At 35.8% G+C, this 23102-nt stretch overlaps 1 protein-coding gene across 4 annotated transcripts; it reads left to right on the forward strand.

Annotated features, from left to right (window-relative positions):
• Positions 1 to 44: 44 nt before the first annotated feature.
• On the forward strand, positions 45 to 22243 carry LOC124163331 (rab GTPase-binding effector protein 1-like). Of its 4 annotated transcripts, none has more exons than XM_046540161.1 (15): positions 45 to 559; positions 743 to 871; positions 956 to 1138; positions 1227 to 1618; positions 4915 to 5040; positions 6864 to 6935; positions 7035 to 7116; positions 8345 to 8454; positions 11196 to 11408; positions 11675 to 11820; positions 12244 to 12337; positions 13229 to 13437; positions 14623 to 14725; positions 17031 to 17258; positions 20345 to 22243. In XM_046540161.1, the coding sequence occupies exons 1-15, from the start codon at positions 499 to 501 to the stop codon at positions 20510 to 20512; spliced, it is 2316 nt and encodes a 771-aa protein (XP_046396117.1). In that variant the 5' UTR covers positions 45 to 498; the 3' UTR covers positions 20513 to 22243. The 4 variants fall into 4 exon arrangements, with proteins under 4 accessions (XP_046396117.1, XP_046396126.1, XP_046396135.1 ...); XM_046540170.1 differs by having other exon boundaries at positions 8348 to 8454; XM_046540179.1 differs by having other exon boundaries at positions 1227 to 1606.
• Positions 22244 to 23102: the final 859 nt, after the last annotated feature.

A 23102-nucleotide genomic window follows, 5' to 3' on the forward strand; every position in this document is an offset into this window, starting at 1 on the left:
GATTCCCACGATCCCACCATGCAAAGCAAAACAAGTGAAAGTTTACCGTGTAGCCGGAATTGGCAACCTTGTTTAAAGCAACACAGTCTGTAATTTGGCGTAATAACCCTTATTCTTGCTTACATTTTCGTTAATTACTCAGTATAATTAATGGCATACCTTCAAATTTCGTGAGCGTCACTTAATACTGCAGAAATTCGCCCGGTATCGTGGGGTCTGCATAGTCAAATTACATAACATGTTAGCACAGAATATACTAAAGCTCTTAGATATTTCGCCCTTCATAACAAAAAATTATAGATTTATATTTTGAATAACTTCATGAATATATAGTGTTGAGTTTGGTCCATAAAATAGCCTATACCGCAGTGAGGACTTAGGATTTTGTTTTGAATAAAACAATTGACTTCGAAGACGCACGAAGACTTGAAAACAAGTGTTACATGTCATTTTGCAGTGTTAGGTTTCCTAATTAAAAATAAATGTATATTGGCAATAATGGAAAACATTGGATCAGAGAATGAGGGCGAAAGTCCACAGAATGAAGTTAACAGTGATGGTAGGCACAATCATATTTTATTACTGGGTTTTGGTGGAAGAATTGCAATTATTGGATGCATTAAAATATGTTCTTATTGTTTACTCAATGCGGTCTTGTGCTAACGTTTCGTTGGGATAATCATTTTGGCGAAGTTATGAAGCTGCGTTGCTTGGTGTTGAACTCTTTAATGATATATTTCAGGACCGGAGTCGAAAACTGACGACGACTTAAAGGAAAAGATTAGAAAGTTGGAGGCAGAGAAGAAACGGGGACAGGAAGAATTTGGAATACAAAGGGCAAGACTTAAGGAACTATTCATGAAAAAAGAAGGTAGGCGCTTAACGGACATTCGTAATACCCTTTCTCTTGTTACGCATGGCCTGTTAAACTATTATAAACTTTTCTTCTTCGTAGAAGAGCTTGTGCGTGAATCTCAGGAACGAGCGCGATTACAAGAGCTTTCCAATCGTTTAAAGCATGAATTAGATGAAATAAGGAGCGAGTATTTGTTGTCCAAACTAGGCCTGGAGAGTGAAATCGCCCAAGAAAAACGCAAACGGGATGAAGAAGTTGCATCTTTGGAGAAGTTGATGCAAGGTAATTATTTTGCGAGTGCATGTAAACCATGTTGTCATTGGAAGAAATTGGTATGAACTGTGTTAATCAAATTTTAATTTATTTGTAGAAGCAGTCGAAGAAGCCTCTTTGACCCAAAAGAGATTCCAGGATGAAATCCGAAGGTTACAAAAAATCAATGAACTTGGGGATTCACATCGTTCTTCTGGCGATCAAGGACCGAGGTTACCCCTCGGTGGTGCTGTCGCGGCTCTAGCTCCTGGAGCAAGCATTATAACAGCTTACACAAAATCAATTGCTCGAAAGGTCGGAAGCCTTGGTCCTGGGCTCTCATCGTCTTCGTCGAATCCTCCACAGGTCACCTCTCCTTCCACCCCTTCTGCAATGTCCCTCTCAGCTGGACATTCTCATCCGAATATTGGAGAGTCAAGCGCAGTCCAGTCTTCTTTGACTTCATCTGAAGAAAATTTGGAAGAAGGCATGAGGAAGGTAAAGAAATATGTACGTGTCCACGGAGCCCATCACTTAAGCGCTATATAAACTGTTATTTTAAGATTGAATTTTGCTTTGAATATTAATGAGTGTGGACATGAATTTAATTGCATGCTGTGTGGACATGACTTTGTGCATAACATGGATAGTCACCTTTACCTCTACAAGTCTCACTTCATTTAACTCGATGGTTTAAATTTATTAATTCACTCCAACATTGCCGGCAGGAATTTTTTCCAATTTGGAAATTGAGTGGTCTCTATCCTTCAGTGTTTGTTGCGGAATGGAATTTTACTCAAATATTTATATGATTCCTGAGTTTTTCATCATAAAATTATATTATGCCGGCTTTTTTGAAAATATAAGTTTATTAATTTTTATTTTTATTGCCTTTTACACTACTCAAAAGGAGGATTTATGAACACTTACGATGGGTTTTATACCTGGAAGTTCAATGTTTTGAGATTGCTATAATGGTGTAAAAATATCAATATCTTGGGCATGAATTTGTTGACATAAGGCTTAAAGATCAAATTTATTGTTGTGCTTGTAATAACTCTAATTAAATGTAGAAAAGGCTTTAGGCATATATGGATTATTGGAAAACCCTGATAGGAATGCTTTATACCCAAATCATGATCCCTGGCTATATGGGCATATTTCCTCAGTTTTGTAGTCACAATCTTAAGCCCATAAGGATTTACTTGGGGTATTTGGAGTTCTAAACTTAATGAAATTTGTCATTGTCAAAGGAATTGACATATGTACTCTGTCTTCACTGAAATGATGAGTTTGCATTCCATACAACTGTGATTTCTTGTAACAGTTTAAGGGTGGTGATGAGACTCCTGAAGTTATGTAGCCTGTCAAATTTATTGCAGGGTATGGAAGTAGACAAGTTCATTTAAGAGGTAATATATTATATATATATAAAACATAGAATAGGCAGCGGTGGCTGTTTTCTAAAAATTTGGGAGTGTACCCACTGAACTTCACACCACAGGAGCACTAGCGTTGATCCTGTGGGGGGTGCGTCTCCCCAAATTTTTGATATGCTGGATTGTTTATCATTTACTAATAAATATAGCCTAATATTGTTTTTATCTTCTGATGGAGTATAAATTTGGGTTAAAATTGGGTATTAAAATGGGGTAAAAAAAGCTTTCACAATTTCCGAGATATACATTTTTTATTCCTGGGGAGGGCCTCTGTGCACCCTTTCCACTGGGAGGTATAATATTCCCTCCAGACCTCCTGGAAGCCCTTTCTCCACAAAGTTATACTGCAATTGATGCCAATACATCGCTAGATTATGAAAATATCATCCTTTTAAGACAAGTGTTTATAATTTGAAGAGTAAAAAAGAAAGCCTTCTCTTAGCATAAGGTTAGTATCTAAAATCTGAATTTTATTCCATGAATAGGCCTCTTTGGATGCTATTGTTTTATTCTCCAGTTATCTTAGGTTGATAGAAATTCGAAAATAATATTAGCACATTTTTTTTGTACCTTACAGGAGATCTCAGCCAACGCTATAGCTATACTTGAATTAATATTTTAGCAAATGTAATGGTTTTCTAATTCAACCAGTTAAACAATTCTATCCCATCCAAATTCTAATGGCAATAGATTGTTGCCATGTAGAAGACTGGTGGTTACCGAAACACAAGATGTCTTTAGAGTTTAATTTACACATCCACTCTTACACCGGGAAAATGAGAAATGAAGTACATAATTCTATTTTCACAACATTTTAAAATGGTTTTCCAGATTACCACTTCTCCATTGCAGTGACCATTAACAGTAATGTGGTGTACATGCTCAGAAGCTTGGGAGTAATTTTTAACAAGATATTCTATGAAACCTCTCTTAAACAAAACTCAAGGGACTGAAAGATTGTAGTTTCGATATTCAAGAGATTGTTCCCCAGAGGGGTTTCTCACATTGCATCATCCTAGGCGCCCTCAAATTGGTGCAAACATGCATTAATCTTCATTCTACCTTGGCATACTTCAAATCCATGGAAATACAATACTAATTCCTATAACTGCCACATTTAGGAAGCCCCTCGTTTCATATTATTCCTACATTTCGTGTGCTTTTTGATCGGTTTTCAAAAATGTATGCAGTGTAGCGATGAACACGAAGCAATCCATTTATTCTCAATATTTGAAATAGATTACATCGTTTGAGATTCACTAACTGTGGCACCAGTTACTATGAACATAGGAACATTAAGTGCGCTTAAAAGAAGCCATGGTCATAACCATGAATCAGTTGAGAATCAACAGTAACTGGTGAACTTGTATTTGGCAACTTTGTGCATTTGGTATACAAAATATCATTTGATAAATGTGAATATTCTCACTTTGGATCTTAAGCCATTTAAGCTTTATACAAAGGATTGAAGCAATGCCTATGCTTGGTTCAGCTATTATTTCAGAGCGATGATCACTTAAGTCCAGTGGAGATTCTTAAGTGTGGGCAACTAACTTAGATTTTGTTCTGCCCTTCAGTCCTCTGTTTGTCAATGAACATTTGAAATAAGTTTCAGAATCAGGTTATTTTATAACCATTTACCGGGCAAATCAGTTATAATATTTGAGTGGTTTGGTAATCAAACCAAAGTAGCTCACGAAACCATAATAAATCAATTGTAATGAGTTTATAATGTAAATGACCTGTTGAGGTGGTGCTGATAGCTGTTGGACAAATTACGTATGCAATAAGTTATAATAAATGTTGCATGGATGGCTGGCAAGGGATGCCAGAAAGAAAATTTAATCCAAGTCATCCTGTAACATAGTGGATCCACTATGCATCCACTTCCTCATGGATACATTGTGAGTTGTGCTGGCCGGTTTCATGTTGGGGATGGATCAAGTAGCTACCTCCTTACAAGTTAATACCTGTTCTGTACCCGTAGTATCTTTTGTAATCCCATCTCTACAAATAATATCAAAGCTAAAAATGAGATTTCCGCACATAACGAAATTGGGATTGCATTTCTGTTTATTTTTGTTACACACATTGTTTCTAGGAATATTCTCTTGCATGTGGTGTGTTCTGTTGCATGTGGAATGTGCAAGTGCATGCTCATAAATACGGCCTTGAAGTAGCTTTTTGATTATTTTTATGGCCCTAATCTGGTGGCGAAGGTGAACAATTCTTGCATTAAATTTCAGACAAAGATTTTGAGTTTTTGTATGTAACCAGGTGAAAGTGCCAAATAAAATATGAAAATAGAATAGCATCACTTAAATTAATTGTAAAACAAATAAAACATGGATACTTATTTTACTTTAGGCTCAGGAGGATGCAGAAGTTCTTCGGTCACTAGTCATTCCTTTGGAGGAAGAAATTGAAGCCTTGAAGGATAAATTAAGAAATGCTTACCATATTTTAAAGACGTATGGGTATGAAGATGGAAAGGTAAGAATCTCCTATTCGATGGATGTCAAACTTGATTCAGTCATTGAATATAACTTGAAACATCCTAATCGAATAATCACATTATGAAATAATGTAAAGGCTAGTATTAATGCAATTTGTCTTTCAGCCCATTTGAAGTTTTATATTGTAAAAGAATGTGTCTTTTATTATCGAAGTTAATTAACATCACTTCTACTGCAATTCTTGGATCTAGCTATATTATCTAGTGAATAAATGTTAGGAGTAAGCAATGGCAGTTTTGTAAATTTCAATTTTGATCTTGATGTATATATGTACTGTGGAAACTTGGTTTAATGGTTGCTAATAATCCCTGGAAAATTTCTCGCAATATCGGGTGCTTGTTATATCTGATGGTGAAGGATGAAGTCTCTCATATTTGTGTATGATTTTTCAAATGAAATATCTCAAAACATTTTTTGATTATCATTTTCAAAAAGTCATGCATCCGTGGCTTTGTGTCGTATGATGTGTAGTGACGTGATCACATATCTGGGATTGTCCAGGGCTGGTAATATGTGTTGAATTGCTGCACATTGGCAGAAATCATATACCAAACATCCTGCCAAACAGTTGCATCGTACAAAGTTGCATGAGAGCCAGCTGTGTTGGGATACATTTTCATGTGCATGTGGTGCTGTTATGCCATCCTCAACACTCAGAGAAAATTAACATAAGCTCTTGTGAAGGCAATGTGCAATTAGGCCATGAAGTATCATGCAGCCAAAAATGCATGGTTATTGGATACGAGCGCATAAAGCCACAGATATTTTCATAGGCAAGGTTGCCTTTGCCCTTAGCCATCAGTCAGTGAAGGTGCAGTAAATGTTAATTGCCCAGACTGCTCAAAACAAGAGATGTATTCATTTCTTTAGGAAAAAACAGGGTTTTCAGCTCACTGTAAGGCAAACACACCAGTCTGAAGAGATAAAATTTTTAATACCATGGCGTGGACTTCTTGACCACCCTACATCCATATTTTTTTAACATGTGAATCTTAGGCCTTTTGACATCTCCTTGCCAATAATACATTGAATGTGATTCTCACTTCATGCCGTAGTTGCTAAAATAAGCTTCCTCTGTATATGCTTATTGATTGAAGGTTAATATTTTATTTATATTCTTTCATTTATAAATGTTCCACTTTGCCCATGTCTGTGAACATCTAAGGATTGACCCAAGAAAGAAATCAAAACCTTGTGAAATCTTTACAGCTGTTGAAGTAATGCAATTAATATTGTGGCCTGCTGCTTTTGCTAAGGATTGCACTCAACAAAAAGTCATTCAGATTAGGTGTAATTGATCGTTGGTTTCCTGCAAATCAGCTGTGAGTCTGGGCTATGTTTTTTCTATCAAGAAGGCAGTAATGGCAATGAGTAATTGTTAGTTGTCTGAATATAGTCAGGTATTGAGGCAGTTTTGCTTAGTTCTACCTTATATCAGTGGCATTTCTATTCTCAAAAAAAGTTATTGGTGTATGTAATTATTTTTTATGTGCATGAAATGCAAATCTTTGTTGGCTTAGTAATAATAATATTAATAAATGATTTACTTAGTTCAGGGAATGAATTTCCTAAGACACCCATGGGGTGTTTTTGTGGAGACTTCATGGTTAGGAAAGTATTTTTAGTCGTATATTTTGCCCTAAGTGCAAGTGCAAGGTATGAGAGGATCAGAGCCACCTATCTCATATATAAAACAATGTGTTTTAATCTTGTGTAGTGAGTGAGGAGATGTAATGAGGGAGTTGGTCAAATTTCATGTTATTTTTACCAATACTCTTTGTATTTGTTTTATCTCTTTAGGAGAATTTAGTGAAAGGAACTGAAGAAACTCCGTCCTCGAAGAGTAATGACCCAACTTTCATAGACATGAAGGTGATTAATTGCTCCTTGAAGATTGTATGTTGTTTGGATTATCTGGCACAAAAAATTTAATGTGATTTTTTTTCTTTTTCTTCTGGGAATCAAAATCAGTCGGAAGCCTCAAGAGTGGAAGACAACTCCTTGAAAGTCAGCCTACTGGCTAATGGTGTTCCAGGTCCAAAAGTATCACAAGGTGAAAAATGTTTATATCTTTTAGGTTTACTATAAAATGAAGGCATTAATCCTGAATCTATGAATTCTAACTGAATCCTTGACTTATAAAATTTTTGAGCTATTTTCTCTTAGTTTGACCTTGTTTTTGTCCAATTAGTATTGCAGTAAATGAGTTAATTTCAATATTGTTTTGCATTATGGGTGTAAACTTGTCTGATGGCCTGGTTGGAACAAGAATTCTGGATGAATTTACTAATTCTATCTCTAATGTAATATCAACAAGGTGGAATCAGTTATACTATGATGCTCCACATCCAAGTTAAAAAATCGAGGAAATGAGAAGTTTTGCTTTAGGAAGCCCATTTATAATAATTGTGAGATAAACTGAAATTATAGACATTATTATTCCATTTTAAGACGTATGAGGTTTATCATTAAATCAACAGAATATTAACAAAAGTTTTTTGAAATAACGTTCTTTATTCTACCTATTTTTCAGTCTCTAGCAGTTTTGGTACATTATTATTTTTCTTAAAAACACAAATAAAATAAAGTAACATAGTTTGTGTTTGTGTGTCTTTGGCACAAATGCAGATAATAAACCTTATCTTTCACAATTTGATAAAATAAAAATTCATTCCTAAATCAGGAACTGTAAAACATAAATAATTAAATTATTGGATTTAATTTAAACATAAGGATGTGGTCAGGCTGTTGGCTTGATACGGTGTAAGAGTTCACTGTAGGCCTACTCACTGCCATCTGCTGCGTAATGTAAAGTAAACCTTTCAAAGCAACTGGCCCAATGCCGGAATTCACAGCATTCCGGCAGTAGATTAGCAACATATTTCAACTAAGAGTGAAAAATGTTTAAGTTGATTAGCTTGGTTAGGTTTTTTGCATCGTTCAATAAGGAAAGGAGTACCACTGAAGGTCGTGCAATTTAGAGTGACTTTTCTTTGATATGCATGTATATGTGCGGGGCAAACCCACTTCTACTTTACTACTGAGAGAATTGTACAACTGGACGTTGTTCAGCTGAGGTTCCATTGTAGAGCACAATTCTATGAATAAAGTAACTTTTGCTCTTGGTCATAGAAAATAATCCCTCCTTATGGGACAGAAGAGATCTTCATTTAAATTGCTTGTGAAAATAGAACATGCAGTGAATGTGGTTGTGATTGTGTATTTTGTTGAAAAATTAATCTGTAGTAATAAAATTCTTTATATGTTGTCAAACTTGAAAGCAGCAGATGCTGAGCACCTGCATAAGTCCCCTAGTCACCCTGAGTCAATGATGGGAACTGTTCCGAGTACAAGTGAATTCTCTGGTGATGAGAAGCAACTAAGTTTCCAGGTAAATACCTTTTAATCAGCTTTATTGATGACTTCATTTTTTTCCATTTATAAATGTGTATATTCTTGGATTGGTAATGGAAACCTTATTTTACTACTTATTTTTTAATTAATATAAAAGTATCTTTGGAGTAGATTGTGACAGCATTTATTCAGATAATTCACTGTGAAAAATTTATTTAGCTCGTGAGTAAAAAAAGTAAGTGTCTTTTCGGTGTAGTATTTGGCTAATATATTTATATCAAAGAGTACAAGACTTTTAATAAAGAGAATCATATGCAGGAGAATGGAATGGAAAGCAGATGAGTGTTTGGATGTATACCGATTTAGATACTGGGGAAGCAAAGTTATAGGAGGGCGAGTATATAGCCAATGAAATATTTACTCTTTGGCTGTGAATTGAGTAGATATTGAGAAGACCAAGCAAACATTGTTTTTTTTTACTCTTAGAATGCTTTTGATAAGATGGACTGGAATGCAGTGCTTGTAATCATAAAATAATTTGTAGTTTTTATCTCGACCCAAGTGCAAAGAAGCAAGAATAGAAAGGAGGAGAAGGACAATACTGAGACAAGTTTGTGAATTGTCCCCCATGATTTTCAGTGTTTTCATTGAGAAAGCTATCAATGAAATAAATGAAGCACCAGGAGTGAATACCCTCAGTGAAAGTATTAGCATTCAGCGATTAACCCATGATATATTAGTCAAAGCAGGAGTGGAAAATTAAGATAGGTACTGAGTATGGAAAGGGCAATGGCTGACAAGGAATCAACTGAAAATCAATATGTAGAAAACTAAATTATTAGCTTGCAGCAGAAAGGAACAGTCATAGGACCAAAATTTAACTCTGAATCAAAAACCAAAGGAGGCGAATAAGTTCTGTTACTTTGGCAGCCAAGTTAAACAATTGACCAAGAAAGAAAGGAGTAGTCATTTACAGTAGACCAAGCAAAGAGGGCATTCTTCAAAAAGAGGAATACCCGAATAGTAATGGGAGTATAAGCAAGGAAGTAATTTACTTGGATTAACATTTGAAGAATTATTTATTTTGACAGTGAGGTATGGACAATGAGAGTAGCAGAAGAGAAGTCAAGGTCGAAAGAAATAATGTGGAGTGCAAAAGCTTAGCTGATTGAAGAATTGAGTAGAGAGAGGCGTCTAACCAATCTTTGGATAGTTGACTGTTGATGATGATGAGTTAAATTACATTTATTAGTATAAAGCCATCATATCATTTCTTTTTGGAGTGGGCTATGAAACATGATCTTACATGTAGGCCCGCACATTTTTATAATCTTAATAAATACATAATTCTTGCTCCTCTGTCTTTTTCTTTAATTATTCTTTTGGTTTTGTTAAACACAAACATTATGTCAAGTATGGCACTTTTTCACAAAGATTTAATTGTGTATAATACATTTAGACTCTAAGGTCAAAATCAAGTACACTTCCAGGAGAATATATATTAAATACAGCCTCAACTATGTGGCCAGGTAGTAGGCACATTGCCAGGGGATTGTTTTGAGGGCTTCAGCACCCATCCCCCATTTTTTTCCATTTGGCGACTACCTGTGATTCAAAATATGAGAAGACCTATTTTCTGTGTATTTTTTTATCTGTTGCATACTTTTTGAGCTATTAGCAGTGAAAAAATGACAGCCATTATCCTATCACAGATAACTTGATGATTTTTCTTGCTGAATGGGTCACAGCTTCTAAACTATGTACTTGCAAGCTCCTCCCATTGGTCTCACATGGTTCTTTATTGTTCACACTCATGTGAGTGATTCATTCCCTCAATGAGTGTTTCTCTTTGAAATATCAATAACCAGAGTATATATATATAATCGCCGACAGAAGTTAAGCCTTGCATTTCAGTCACGCTGGGCGTGAATATGACACCTGCAATAATCCGGTCCAGTAAAATTACTAACAAGTATTTCAATCATTGTACACTGAGTTTCAGTTGATTAAATTAATTCTTTCCTGGATATTCTAACGAGAAACCTCAATGTTCACTGCTTTCAGCCATTTTGTGATAATCTCATGAAAAGTAGGTGACAACTTTTTCAATTGTTTTGTTTAAAACTTATGAGAGATTGGCTGAATGATAAAGTTGTTTTGTTCGTCTTATCTTTCCCTTCCGTCAACTTTATTATTTTAATGCATTGCGGTCTAGTCTGAGAGAATGACCCCATTGTCTTGCAGACATCCCCCTTTTTGCAGACGTCCCCCAAATTGTGACTTACACGTCTAAGCCTTGACTCTTCTTTCTATTGGAAGATAGTTTTGGAAAGAGGCATGGCTCAATTTTCCTCCTTCTTACTCTCTCCTTGCTTTGCATAATATTTTATCTATCAGTTGTCGGAGCATTTTCATTGGAGTTGGCTTTCTCGTGACTGACTTACACGTGACTTACACGTCTTAGCCTTGACTCTTCTTTCTATTGGAAGATAGTTTTGGAAAGAGGCATGGCTCAATTTTCCTCCTTCTTACTCTCTCCTTGCTTTGCATAATATTTTATCTATCAGTTGTCGAAGCATTTTCATTGGAGTTGGTTTTTCTCGTGACTGGACCATGGGTTTACTGTAAATTTCTTATGTGCTCATTAGTGTATATTGCTTCTTGAGAATACACATGGAATAATGTGTAGGATGTCCACCATGTTCCCATTAGATATTTTCTTATCGTAGAATTAGACTACCTTGGGTCCAAACATTGAAACTTGCCTATTTCTAATAGGGTCAGTCACATGCTATTGCTGTATGCCATATGTGTGCAAACTATGAGGCTCAACTGCAGAAGATGCAAGAAGAAGTATGTGAGCTTGAAAAGAGACGGAAAGTAGCTGAAAAAGCCACTGAAAGGTACAGGGAAGAGCATGTCAAGGAGACTGAATTTCGTAAAGACATGGAAGAGAAATGGAATGAGAAAAAAGAGAAACTGAAAAATCAGGTATGAATCTTTAACATCTATCTATTTTCTATGTTTACTCATCTGCTTTTGTTAATTATTTTAGAGATGCTGCATTTAGTGCCATCATGCCTTAATGAAAATATTTTATAAGTGATTGTTGAAATAGTTAATATAGGTTGCGGCTTGAGAATGTTTGTTTAAGTATTCATACATTTTTGGATTTTGTGCTAATGGTAAAAACATGAAGTGTTGTATGAAGTGACATGTAAGAAGTTGTGTATAGATTATGTGTTGTGTATTCCTAGGTATCCGAATTGAAAATGAAGGTAGAGAGATCAGAAGGATTGGTTCAGAGTTTAAAGGCTGAATACCATAAAACATGTGACGAAGTAAGGAGACAGTTGTCAAAATTGGCTAATGAAAGGGAGGAGGTCGACTTAGAACTGAAAAGGTGAGGGTATGCTATGGTTCTGGTATGAGGCCTCTAATTGTGCGTGGGGTGATTATGAAGTGTTTGCTCTGATCAAGATCAGATTAGTGCTCATTTTATTTGATTTATTGTTTAAAAAGGTATCTTTGTTATGGAGTAATGCCATGTTTTGGTACTTCTCGCTCAATGATTGGTGAATCAGAGTTCAAGTAGTGTGCTTGTCATCATGTTTGAGTTGAATACAGCACTAAGTGATTGTTAGTTACAGTGATGATGGGGGCTGTTCATATTCCTGTGTTTAGATTGAAACTATTCCTTACTATTCCTTATTCATGATCAGTTTTAAGGAAATATTCTGTAATGAATATCCCATCTACATTAAGAAATATTTTGTGATGGCTCTAATTAGAATCATGGTCGAATCATGATGTTGATTTCTTGTAGGCTTCAGAATGAAAATGACAACCTTGTTGGCAAGCATAGTGCTCATTCAAGGGAATTGCAAAATGAGACCATCAACCTACCGGACAAAGTTGAGGTAAGTTCATGAATCATACCTCATGTGGTATGTTTTGTGTTGGTAATTATTTAATTCATCGTAAATTTTATGTTTACCTTCTCAGCTTAAAGAGTCAGAGAAGCATTTGAAGTTGACCTCCTACCAAGGTGATAATGACTCTTGGAATGGAAAGTGCTCTTGTATCTACTAAGAATTATAATTAATTGGTTGAAAAATATGCTTAATGCATGCTAAGTACCATTATATCTAGTTGGGCAGTGCTGTCCTGGTATTAAAAATGGAACCATCACCATGTGGCTGAAAGGTGAACTTTTCCGTTAACACATTCAGCACGGAGCACGTCAATGGATGTGCCCTGCCGGTCAGGCCGGGAGCCCTTTCTCCACCTCCGAACATGACTAATATTCACTTTCGAGTCTTTCGATCGTGTGTATGGCATGCATAGTTGTAAAATAATTTTCTAGTTGGTTTTCCTTTCGTGTTTCATATAGCTCTCAAAGTGAAGAAATTGTGTTTGGGTTGAGATTGTGGCAATATTAAACCAGGGCAACTAACTGAGCTTTTTGAAGAGGTGCTGTCAGTGTATGTGCCATTGGTTCATTTTTTTCTAGATGGGACTGTTCATTAAATTTATGAAAGGGTCTGAAATAAGGATAAAGAAATACACAATACCTGTCTATGCTACCTGGGATTCCTATCCTTTATCATTGTTGGTAAGGAAAAGGGCCTTATTGAATTTTGATGATGATAATTTGTTACTGGTACGAATTTTTCATGGTACCTCCTTAGGTGGATTGTGTTGAATATGACTTCATAAGCAAATTGTTTATTTCCATTATCTTTTATATTTTTAGCCAGTTGTTGTGCATATTAAGTTCTGTAATATGACAATAGCAATACTTTATTTAGGATTTGCAAGAGTTATTGTTGAAATTCAGAGAAGAAGTTATAGCTGCTAAAGTAGGAAAAGAAGCAGCAGAAGAGACAGAAAAGACTTTACAGCAGGAGGTTTTGAATCTTTATCGTCAAATTGAAGCAGAGGAGCAAAAAAGTTCTCACCTTCATGAACAAATCAGCATTGAAGAACAGAAGAATGCTGAACTTTCTTGTGAATACCAGTAAGTTATACATTCTAAATAAATCGTGAAATTTTATCTCTGTCACCAGTTTGCTTGCATGTGTAACTAATGTGTCGTAAATTTAGTAGTTGAAACTCACTGAGTTTTTAAACGTAATAATTAACCAAGGTGGTCATAAAGTGGTGGAAAACATGGAGTATCAGGTAATTTGGCTGTGTTTGGCAGTTCGTGGAATATCAGGTTGGATAAAAAGTAAATCCAGAATAATCATCGCTCTCTCAGCGATTCAACCCGGAGATTGGTTTGGATAGGAGAGGGTGGAGCACAGCCCAGATGTAGCCACAGCCACGTGAATATCACACATTCAGGGTTGGGGGGTCAGTTCCTTTCCCTGGGCCACCTTACACTTATAGGATTTGTATTTGAGGGTCGTCACCGTAGATTTGAACCCAGGACTCTTCAATTAGCAGCCAAGTATTATACCCAATAGGGTACTATGCTCCCCCAGAATCTTCATATTTGGTGTAAAAGTCAAATGATGAATTTTCCTCATCCTCACAGTCTTATCTTAATTAATTGAACATCTCAGTCTTTGCCAGCTACATATTTTGATACCTCAGTGTGCTTACTTGTCATCAAGTTAAAATTGGGTGTGTTGTAGGCTAGTGAGTGGAGCACTTAGTATCTGACTGAATGATCCTGTATTCCAAACCCTAGTTTTGTGATTACTCACCGTAAGGGACCACTTCAACACTACAGAACCAAAATCCATAAAGAGCAATGTGGTCTGAGGTGAGAACTTTCCTTAATGTGCAGTATTGGCATATCTATGGCTTAGCCTGGGATGAGCTCTATCCTTACCTATTGCAGCCAACCTTAGGATTAAAATACTGAGTGAGTAAGGTATAAAAATATATGTAGTGAATTGAAATACAGCCGCTAATAATTTACAGTTTATATACCACTTCTTGCAATTTAATATGTAAGTGAAATATGCAAAATAATTGATTTTTGATCTAAACCACCTTTAGTATAGCAATTTAAAAACAATGAACAGAAAATCTTCAATTGTACCCCCTAGTGAAAATTTATTTAAAAGAAAATCATATTCATAATTATATTTATTTTATATGTTTTTATTTTAAACTATTATTATGAAGAGCTCCACTGGTAAAAGTCAGACTGCAGGCTTTATTTACTTGGTCCTTTTCTCATTTTTTTCAGGAAATTGTCCAAAGAGCTTGCTCATATGCGAATGGTGGAGAGTAATCTTCAGCAGCAACTGGCAGAAACAAGTAAAAAACTGGAGGAAATATTAAGCTTGAAGGTAATGTCTCTTCCGCAGTCTCGTTGGTCCAATTTATGAATGAAAAAAAGGAATAGACATCTTAAAATGGCTTTTGCGATAACATATGTTGGATGTGGCTAAAGTTGAAGCGACATTTCTGTTCAAATTCTGGTATCATACAATGAGTCAGCGGTGGTTCTTTCTCTGGTATTCATTTGCCTCACCAAGACTGTGAGGTACCTCAAAAATCCAACCACCTATAGTAAATTATTCTCCAACTAACCTGAAAGGAATATTTGGGAAAGTCTGCTTGAAGTAATTTTGGAAATATAATTCATTGTCTTTCAATTATAAACGTTGAAAAATAATGTGGGAGGTGCAGTGAGCGTGGGTGCTGTATGCAAGGTAGTTCCATCTGACATCAGCCTCATCCCGTTGACCTGGCAGTGGCAGATTTCTCAAAAATTAGCAGTGCCTAGGCTTTGTTGTGTCAAGATTCATTTTCTTAATTTACACATGGTATGTTACTTATTGAACTCGAGCGTTTGAGAAGGCTTATGTATTAATACTGAAGTATTTATCCTAGCGGCTCAGGTAGAGTAAATATGCATGACCTGTGAAAGACTTTGAATTCTCTCTTCTTTAAATTTATTTACAGATTTGAAAAAAGTGATCTATTTAAATACAATATTCAGTCAAGGATCTGGGGTACAGAGTTACTTTCAAAAAGGATATGAAACAAAATTCATTTATGGACTTAAAGTATCAAATATTTACTCATGAACCTACATCATTGGCAACACCTTCTGGGTACCTTAGATTACAAATCTTGAAAAAAATCTGGTGGATGGAGTTGCATAAAATTGTGCATTTAGAAAAAATACTAGAGTCTTTGCCTAAAATTGTGAAATAACTCACTTGTAGTTGCAGTAATAAAATTTAAGATTTAGAAATAAACTTACCTGAAGAGAAGAATACTTAACTGAGGCCTCACTTGTGATTCACACAATAATAGCTAAGAGCCTCCAAATATTCTTGCATGATTGGCAGAATTTCTTGAACCAAAGGAGCGAGCCACATGATACCTTATGGATGGCTGAATATTCCAAGGAATTATAATGAAGCAAAAGTCCACTTCACCTTCAGACACAAATATTAGTGAATGTTTCCAGCTTCAGGGTTTCCTCTGAATCTTGTGCTCAAAGGTGACATCTAAAAGAAAATTGAATAACCACATTGGATACTCCATTCTCCTCCCCCATCCACCCTTCCACACCAATGGCGAATATAGTCCTGGTAAAGCAGGAAGAGGTAAAATCTCCTATCTCCTCGTTTTACCCCAAACATTTCTGTCTCTTCTCTTGCTATCTGGGAGTACGTTGTTTTCATTGCTGTTTTTTTGGATGTAGGAAAATAATTGCATATTTCCTTTCTGTGAAGGAATATGTTTAGAAATAAATGTGTTAATATTGATGGAGTCATCATTTAATAACTTCAGTTGTTTAAAAAAAATCAGTATTAACTTTTTCTTTAGTCATCTGCATTGATTATATTGATCTTGATCTTAAGGTAGAGTTATTGTTTTAGTAAATGTGTTAAAAATCCAGTACATATTGACTTTATCTTGAGTCAACTGTATCTACATTGTTGATGTTAAGAATGATCCTTTTGCAAAATGGAAAAAGTATAATTACTACAGATTCGAACCCTCCCAGACTCTCTCTGCAACAACCTCATATGGAATAAACTTACTCAGCTATTGAGCCATATCTTTGTAATATAGAAACCGTGAGTCCAAATATGAAGCTACAGAGAGGGAAAGCCTTACCACAGAGCCTGAAAGAAAACACTCCAATGGCCTAACTTGTGCGTGAATGTGAGCTTCTTCATTGTATTCCATCCACTTGGGCTTTTGCCCGTGGAGTTCAAATCCCATTTAGCTGGCTTGGCAGCATCTGCAGCCGACATCGTCGGCTCTGGGTGACATATAGGCAAATGATGCAGCTTGCGTTGAGTGCCAGCCCTCCAAGCTTTCATTGACCTGGCCTCGTAATAAAATGGGACTTGGGTGTGTCTACATGTTATTGAAAATGATAGTAAATGTACTGTGTAATAGTATTGTGTACTGTGTTTATATCTTATCATCATTTTTTGTGTTGATAGTGATTCTGTGAAGTATTTTTTGCATTGTATTTACATGTGTATTTTTGTAGATCTCTTAAGTTGTGTTCAAACAATGCCAAATGGAATAAATACGTCAGTTGTTAAGGTATTATTTTAAACTTTTGTCTTTTATAATATGAGCTTTTCTGAACTTAACTGTTCTTTCCTTATTAAATTTCAGAAAGAAATTGAAGCTACCAATGCTGAGCTCCGCAGTCGGGTGTCTGGGTTAAAACAAGAACTAGATAATAGTTTGAAAGTACAACAAGATTTTGTGAATTTCTCTCAGTCACTTCAAGTTCAACTGGAGAATATTCGTGAAAATGAAAAGGAAGTCCGGTGGCAGCATGAAGATGACTTTGAAGACTGTGCCAATTGTCGGATGCAGTTTTCTTCTAACGCAAGCAAGGTAGTGGAGTTCATGAGGATTTATTTTAGGGTTTAGATCTATTTTAGCAGCTTTTAGGGCCATATTCCCAGTCGACCCTGGGTATGTCATCACTGATGACGCATCAGCCTCTACATAAACCAATCTTGCCCTATATATGTGACATCAAGCCATACATGTGGCCGTCTTTGGAACAAAATGGGCTCTACTTGATGTAGGGTACCTGAACCAGCCTTACATCCTACAAAAACATGGCGTCCAAATTTTGTCTGCTGATCACTTCGATTAAAGAATCTGCCTTATAAATTATAATGCATATGATGGAATGACGATCTCGCAAAAACCATTTTAAAATGCACAGAAACGTAGCAGAAAGGTAACACTACCGCATTATTCCCATGAAATAAATATTAAAATTGGTGGAAGAGTAATAAGTACAATGTGGTGGTATACATCACCTTGTTTCTGCGAATATATATTAATATTTTTCACGTTTGGCACTTGGTATGCTTTTGAGAAACTAATACATACTTTGTTTACGTATAGCCATAGAAAACGTATTTTATTCCACTATTTGCCACGTAATAAACTTACGAATGGAAGGTAAAAGTGAATGACAAACCTTGATGATGCAACACAAGTTCCCAAGTCAATGAACATATTTGCCCTTTACTTATCGCTATCTTGTGAAGACCGCTTTCAAAGTAATTTAAAGACAATATGGTTCTACTTTTGGCTTGATATGAGAGTATTTGTTGTGATAATTAATGTACCGATGCTACCTGACGGACGACACCGATTGTTTTTTTACCTTGAGCTATTGCCTTAACAATATGCCCGAAAATTATCAGACATTTTTCTTAGCTTTGTAGTCCAGGCCAGTTATAACAAAAAATTGGTGCTGCCCCATCATCTATGTCCTATGGCCTACGTCATCTCAGGGAACTTGACGACGGAATCAACCCCCACCACTAATGTAGGGTCGACTGAGAAAGGCATGTAGGGGCTCTTGTTATGTAGGACGGATATGTAGGGTCAACTAAGAATACGTGCCTCAGATATTCTCCTAAAAATACCTAATTCTTAAAAATTTTAATCAATTTTTTAGTAGTAGCTATTTAAAAAAAATGTCATCTATTGATATGTTGTGTGTCAGATCTAAGGTATTGTCGAAGAGATTTTTGCTTGAGTATACAGCAGATTGCCTTGAATCTGGAGTCACTGTGAAAAAGATGTTGAGTTGCAAAAAGAGATTAGATATTTTGGAGAAGTAGACATGCAGGTAGGGGAAAGGTTCTGATATTGCCCATTGTGATTTTATGTGGGTGTCATTTATTTTTATGTATCTGTAGCTTTATATCTATAGAAACTTTGAACTTCAAAGTTTTTATCTTTTTAATGAAATATCAAACTAAATTTGATCGAAGTTTTTAAATTCTGTTTATCATAAGATGATAATATATTCTGAATACACACATGCAGTGGCGTAACTAGCAATATGCTTAGGGGGGAGATGGAGGGGCCTTGGGGTAGGTCTACCTTCCCCCAACCAACGGGGAGGGGGGGGGGAATTTTTGAAAAATGACTCATTGCAATGACTCAAATGACTTACTGCCATGATATTAATAAATGATCTTTAACTTGAAGCAGATACAGTTATTATACGTCAAAACTAGACAATAGTTAAAATTTTTTTTATTTCTCTGAGGCTTTGGGGGGGAATCTATCCCCTCATCCCCCCCCCATAGTTACGCCATTGCATTTATGAATAACTTGGGGTGGGCGGTCTATTTGGTTCTCGGTAACATCTGTTCTTGAGCTTATCACCAGAATCTGAACCAAAGCCAAAAGATAATCGGTAGTGGTTTAATATGTGTAAAACCCAGATTGAAAACTTTTCTCGAGTAGAATTTACATTTAATACTTTATAGCAGTGGCGGCGCGTGCGTATACGCATGTTAGCAAGTGCACACCCAAAGATGAATGAATTATGAAAGAAAACTATTCCTTTGCAACGAGAAGGATAAAAATCCTGTCTGCATATGCTAGAAACATGAACGCTACAGCTATCTCCTTTTCGAATTCACCGCTCTACAAGTGTGCGATCCAGTGGCATCGCGCCGGGCCAAAGGCATTGGCCGGGCGCATTTTCGGTCTATGCGATCGCTTGTGGGTGCTCTGACGGGACGAAGTATGCGGGGGGGTATATGCAGTTCAAATGGGTGATGGGAGCAGACTCAAAACGATGCGAGTGCGCACGCGCATGTTTTTGGTGAGTGACTCGCAGGTAGTGTAGTGGTGTAGCCGCCACATACACTACCTGCGCCCAGGATCCTAGTCCGTCTACAGAGTCATCTGTATGGCCGTTTTATACACTACTTCCTCATAGGGTGCAAGGAAAGGAGAAGGAATTTCGCCTACCGTCACTTGTAAAGGCGTGTTTAGAATAAATATTTTCAAGCATGCTAATATTATTTCTGTTCATGCAATTTTAAGGTTAGAATATGCCAGTGATATGTTTTGCTTGCTATGTATTCTATTACGACGAAATATGATGCTCATGGATTAGTATTAACATAATATAATTAAATCATCCTATATCTGCTCTAATGCACACCCTAGATAAATTACCACCAGCCGCCACTGCTTTATAGTGTGATATAATGAAACCAATTTGTTGTGAGATAACTTCATGTGTTATTGGAGTTATTTTTCATAATATCACAATGAAAGGCATAATTTCTCTCCAAAGTTATTAATGAAAATGAAACATTTGGTTATTGAGCAGAACAAAGAACCGATGCTTGGAACTGAAATGGAATCGGAAGAGGCATAAAAGTGATACTGACCCATAATTACTCCTAAAATTAAATAGTATATTTAGCTGTCTTTTTCACTGCTGAATGTAATTATATTTAGGTGAATTTGAGGATGACATATTCGTACGGTGGAGAAGAAGTTAGGATTTAGGTCTAATTAATCATGGTGCATTGTGGTTTATGAAATCGAATCCCTTTTGTTCAAAAATTGGTTTATTAAAGTGACACTACTGGTTTGGTTTACTATAATGACGTACGGCTAATTTAGTTCAATTTTTAATATTTCAGAAACACTGCAACCACTGTGGTCGTGTGTTTTGCTCTACATGCCTGTCAGAAAGTGTTACCAGTGGACCTAATCACAGGCGGTATAGTGTATGCAAAGTTTGTCATACCTTACTGGTCAGAGAGATGCCCCTGTTTTTCAGCTCTGGAGTGACCGACCAGCCTGATTAATGGCATTTGGTGCAGCTCCAGGAATCATAGGATTAAGTAGTGGTTGGTTAGGAAATGAATGACTCAATGAATGCGGTGCTTCTTAGACCAGGCAGCTTAGGCTGGTGGAAAGTTAATCATTGAACTTGAAGACTTGAGAATCATCATGCTGTATGGGATGCATTGGATCATGTTGCAAAATTTTGATTGTTTGCATACCTTTATGTTTTTAAGTTTATGGCTGTGTTTACACGTGTTATAATCATATCGTAAAGGAGTTGGCTGAAATGCACTGCAGATATACTTTTATCGGGCCATTATTTATTTGTCTATAGATATTAATTTTAAAGTATTATTTTTGCCTAATCCATTTTATGAATGAAATGTACCAAAGGAATCATTGTGTGCATTCTCAGGAAGAAAAATGTGCGAGAAGAAACATTTTGGTAATTTCTCACTGGAACATTGAAATGAGTCTCAGACGTGCATATTGAGTCATCAAACTTTTATTTAATGTTCTAGTATTTTTTTTTTTTAATTTTCTTGGGCCAATCGCAAGTGATGTTTGCTGTTAACTACATATATGTATATATCGTGCTATTTTTAGTACTATGACTTCATTTTGCTCTCTCATACTCGAGTTACTATTTACCTAACCCATGCCTGTTGAAAATGTATTCCAATTTAAAAATTATGTTCATAAATACTTTTATCGGTGTATTCACCTGTCCAGCTCATGTTTTAAATTTTTGTAATTTGTTTTTCAAAGTTGGTGTATCATTATTGGGAAGACGATGCTGACACTATCAGCTTGAAAATACCTATGTGTTAAGTTCACTGTAATGGCTTCAATCATTATTACCTTCAGTCATAACTGTTGGACAACTTTGAATCATAATCAAAATTTCTAATGTTCTTACAAAAATCCTTGCTGTTGTGCATTCATTCCGTTTTATGCAGTTCTTTCAATTTTTTTTATTGAATCCTTTTTTCCTTCACAGGATTATAGTATGAGACTTATTTTAAGTTCCTGAAGCTTGGTGATATGTTGTTATATTTCTTAGACAATGGGGGAGGTGGCTACCAAATCTATGCTGTGATATAAGAAGTAAAAGAGGATTGGACTCAAGTGTATCGTACTCAACTTTTCAGATGCTATGTGGTGCAATCCATAGAAATATTTTTTCCACCTATTGTAGTATGGCAGCAGCCCAAGTTATAAAAATGTATATATTTAACTGTTTTACCTGTTATAAAATTTAATGTAAATATGTACTAAGAATGGCATGGTTTTTCAGGCCCATATCTTATATCAGGAAATGCTTGAGTGGTGTACTAAATTTTGTCTGGTACCTTAAAAACTTATATAAGAAATACATGTCCCAGCATATGTATAATGCTGTGGAATTTCATTTTTCTCCAAATGTAAATATAATGTTTGACTTAATAATTGAAAGTAAATGTACCCTAATCAGAGCGTTTTCTTTTAGAAACAAATATGGAAAGTAGATTTATTTTATTTTGTGGTCTCGTGAAAATCTATTCATGTTAATTCTGGGTGTGCAATAGTATTAGAAATAGAAAATAAATTCCCTTTGGCCTAATGCCAAGCATGGTGCAATCGTTAAAATTTATAATTGGTATGGGCAATGCATTAACCATAAAATTCTCCAGTTTCTGAATTATGCCAAAAGTTCTATTGTAATGTTTTTGTCTTTATTGTTTGGCCGAAAAAAAACTTTAAAGTAACAATTTTTGTGGCATTTATTTCTCTTATTTTCTCTTCTAGAGCTCAAGCCTATTGGGAATCCATGACTCATTTCTACATTTTCCTGTAATATTGACCTTTTAACTGCCACCAGGTCGATATATCGGCCCTTGCTGGTTGTGAGAAAACATCCACGGGCCGATAAATCGGGACTTATTTGACTTTTTTAATTTCGTGATTGTGGCCTTTTCAACGGCTGCCATCTCATTCATACGTATGTGCTTTATCTCTACTGCTTACTAACTAGGGGATTGCTAGGGTTGGGTTATGAAGTTTGGAGTGGGACCCCATAGTGATACAATACCCCAGACATAAGACTAGATGGCCAGCCATTCACGAGAAAATTGCTCCGAAAGTCTCAGTCATACCGTATGTAATACCATGCGTCCGCTCTCTCAACCGAATGGCGTGGTGGCTGAGGTAGTTAGCTGGCAGGCATAGTAAGCCAAAGGTTTCGTGTACGAATCCTCAACCCAACCTTTTTTTTTCCTCATAATTCTGATTTTTCAGATCCTTTTCCATATCATTGATCAATATGTTAATTGAATATAATATTATTCGTATTTGCAATATTGTTACAATTAAATTAATTGTCAATGTTATTAATTGCTATTGTTAATTGAACAGGGACAAGGGATTAATTGACGAGAAAATTGTATTAAAATTCTATCTCTACTAAGTATATTCTCTCTAAATTAAATTAAAAATAAAACTAAGAAATTCTATCTTGTCTCTCTATCTAACTAAACTCTAGAGTTCACAAACAGTTATCAACTCCTGTTTTTAACAAAATGATCCAATACGCATGGTACGTGCTGAAACTAACCACAGAAAGACACATCT

The sequence above is a fragment of the Ischnura elegans genome, chromosome 1, assembly GCF_921293095.1.
Source record: "Ischnura elegans chromosome 1, ioIscEleg1.1, whole genome shotgun sequence".
Taxonomy (NCBI): domain Eukaryota; kingdom Metazoa; phylum Arthropoda; class Insecta; order Odonata; family Coenagrionidae; genus Ischnura; species Ischnura elegans.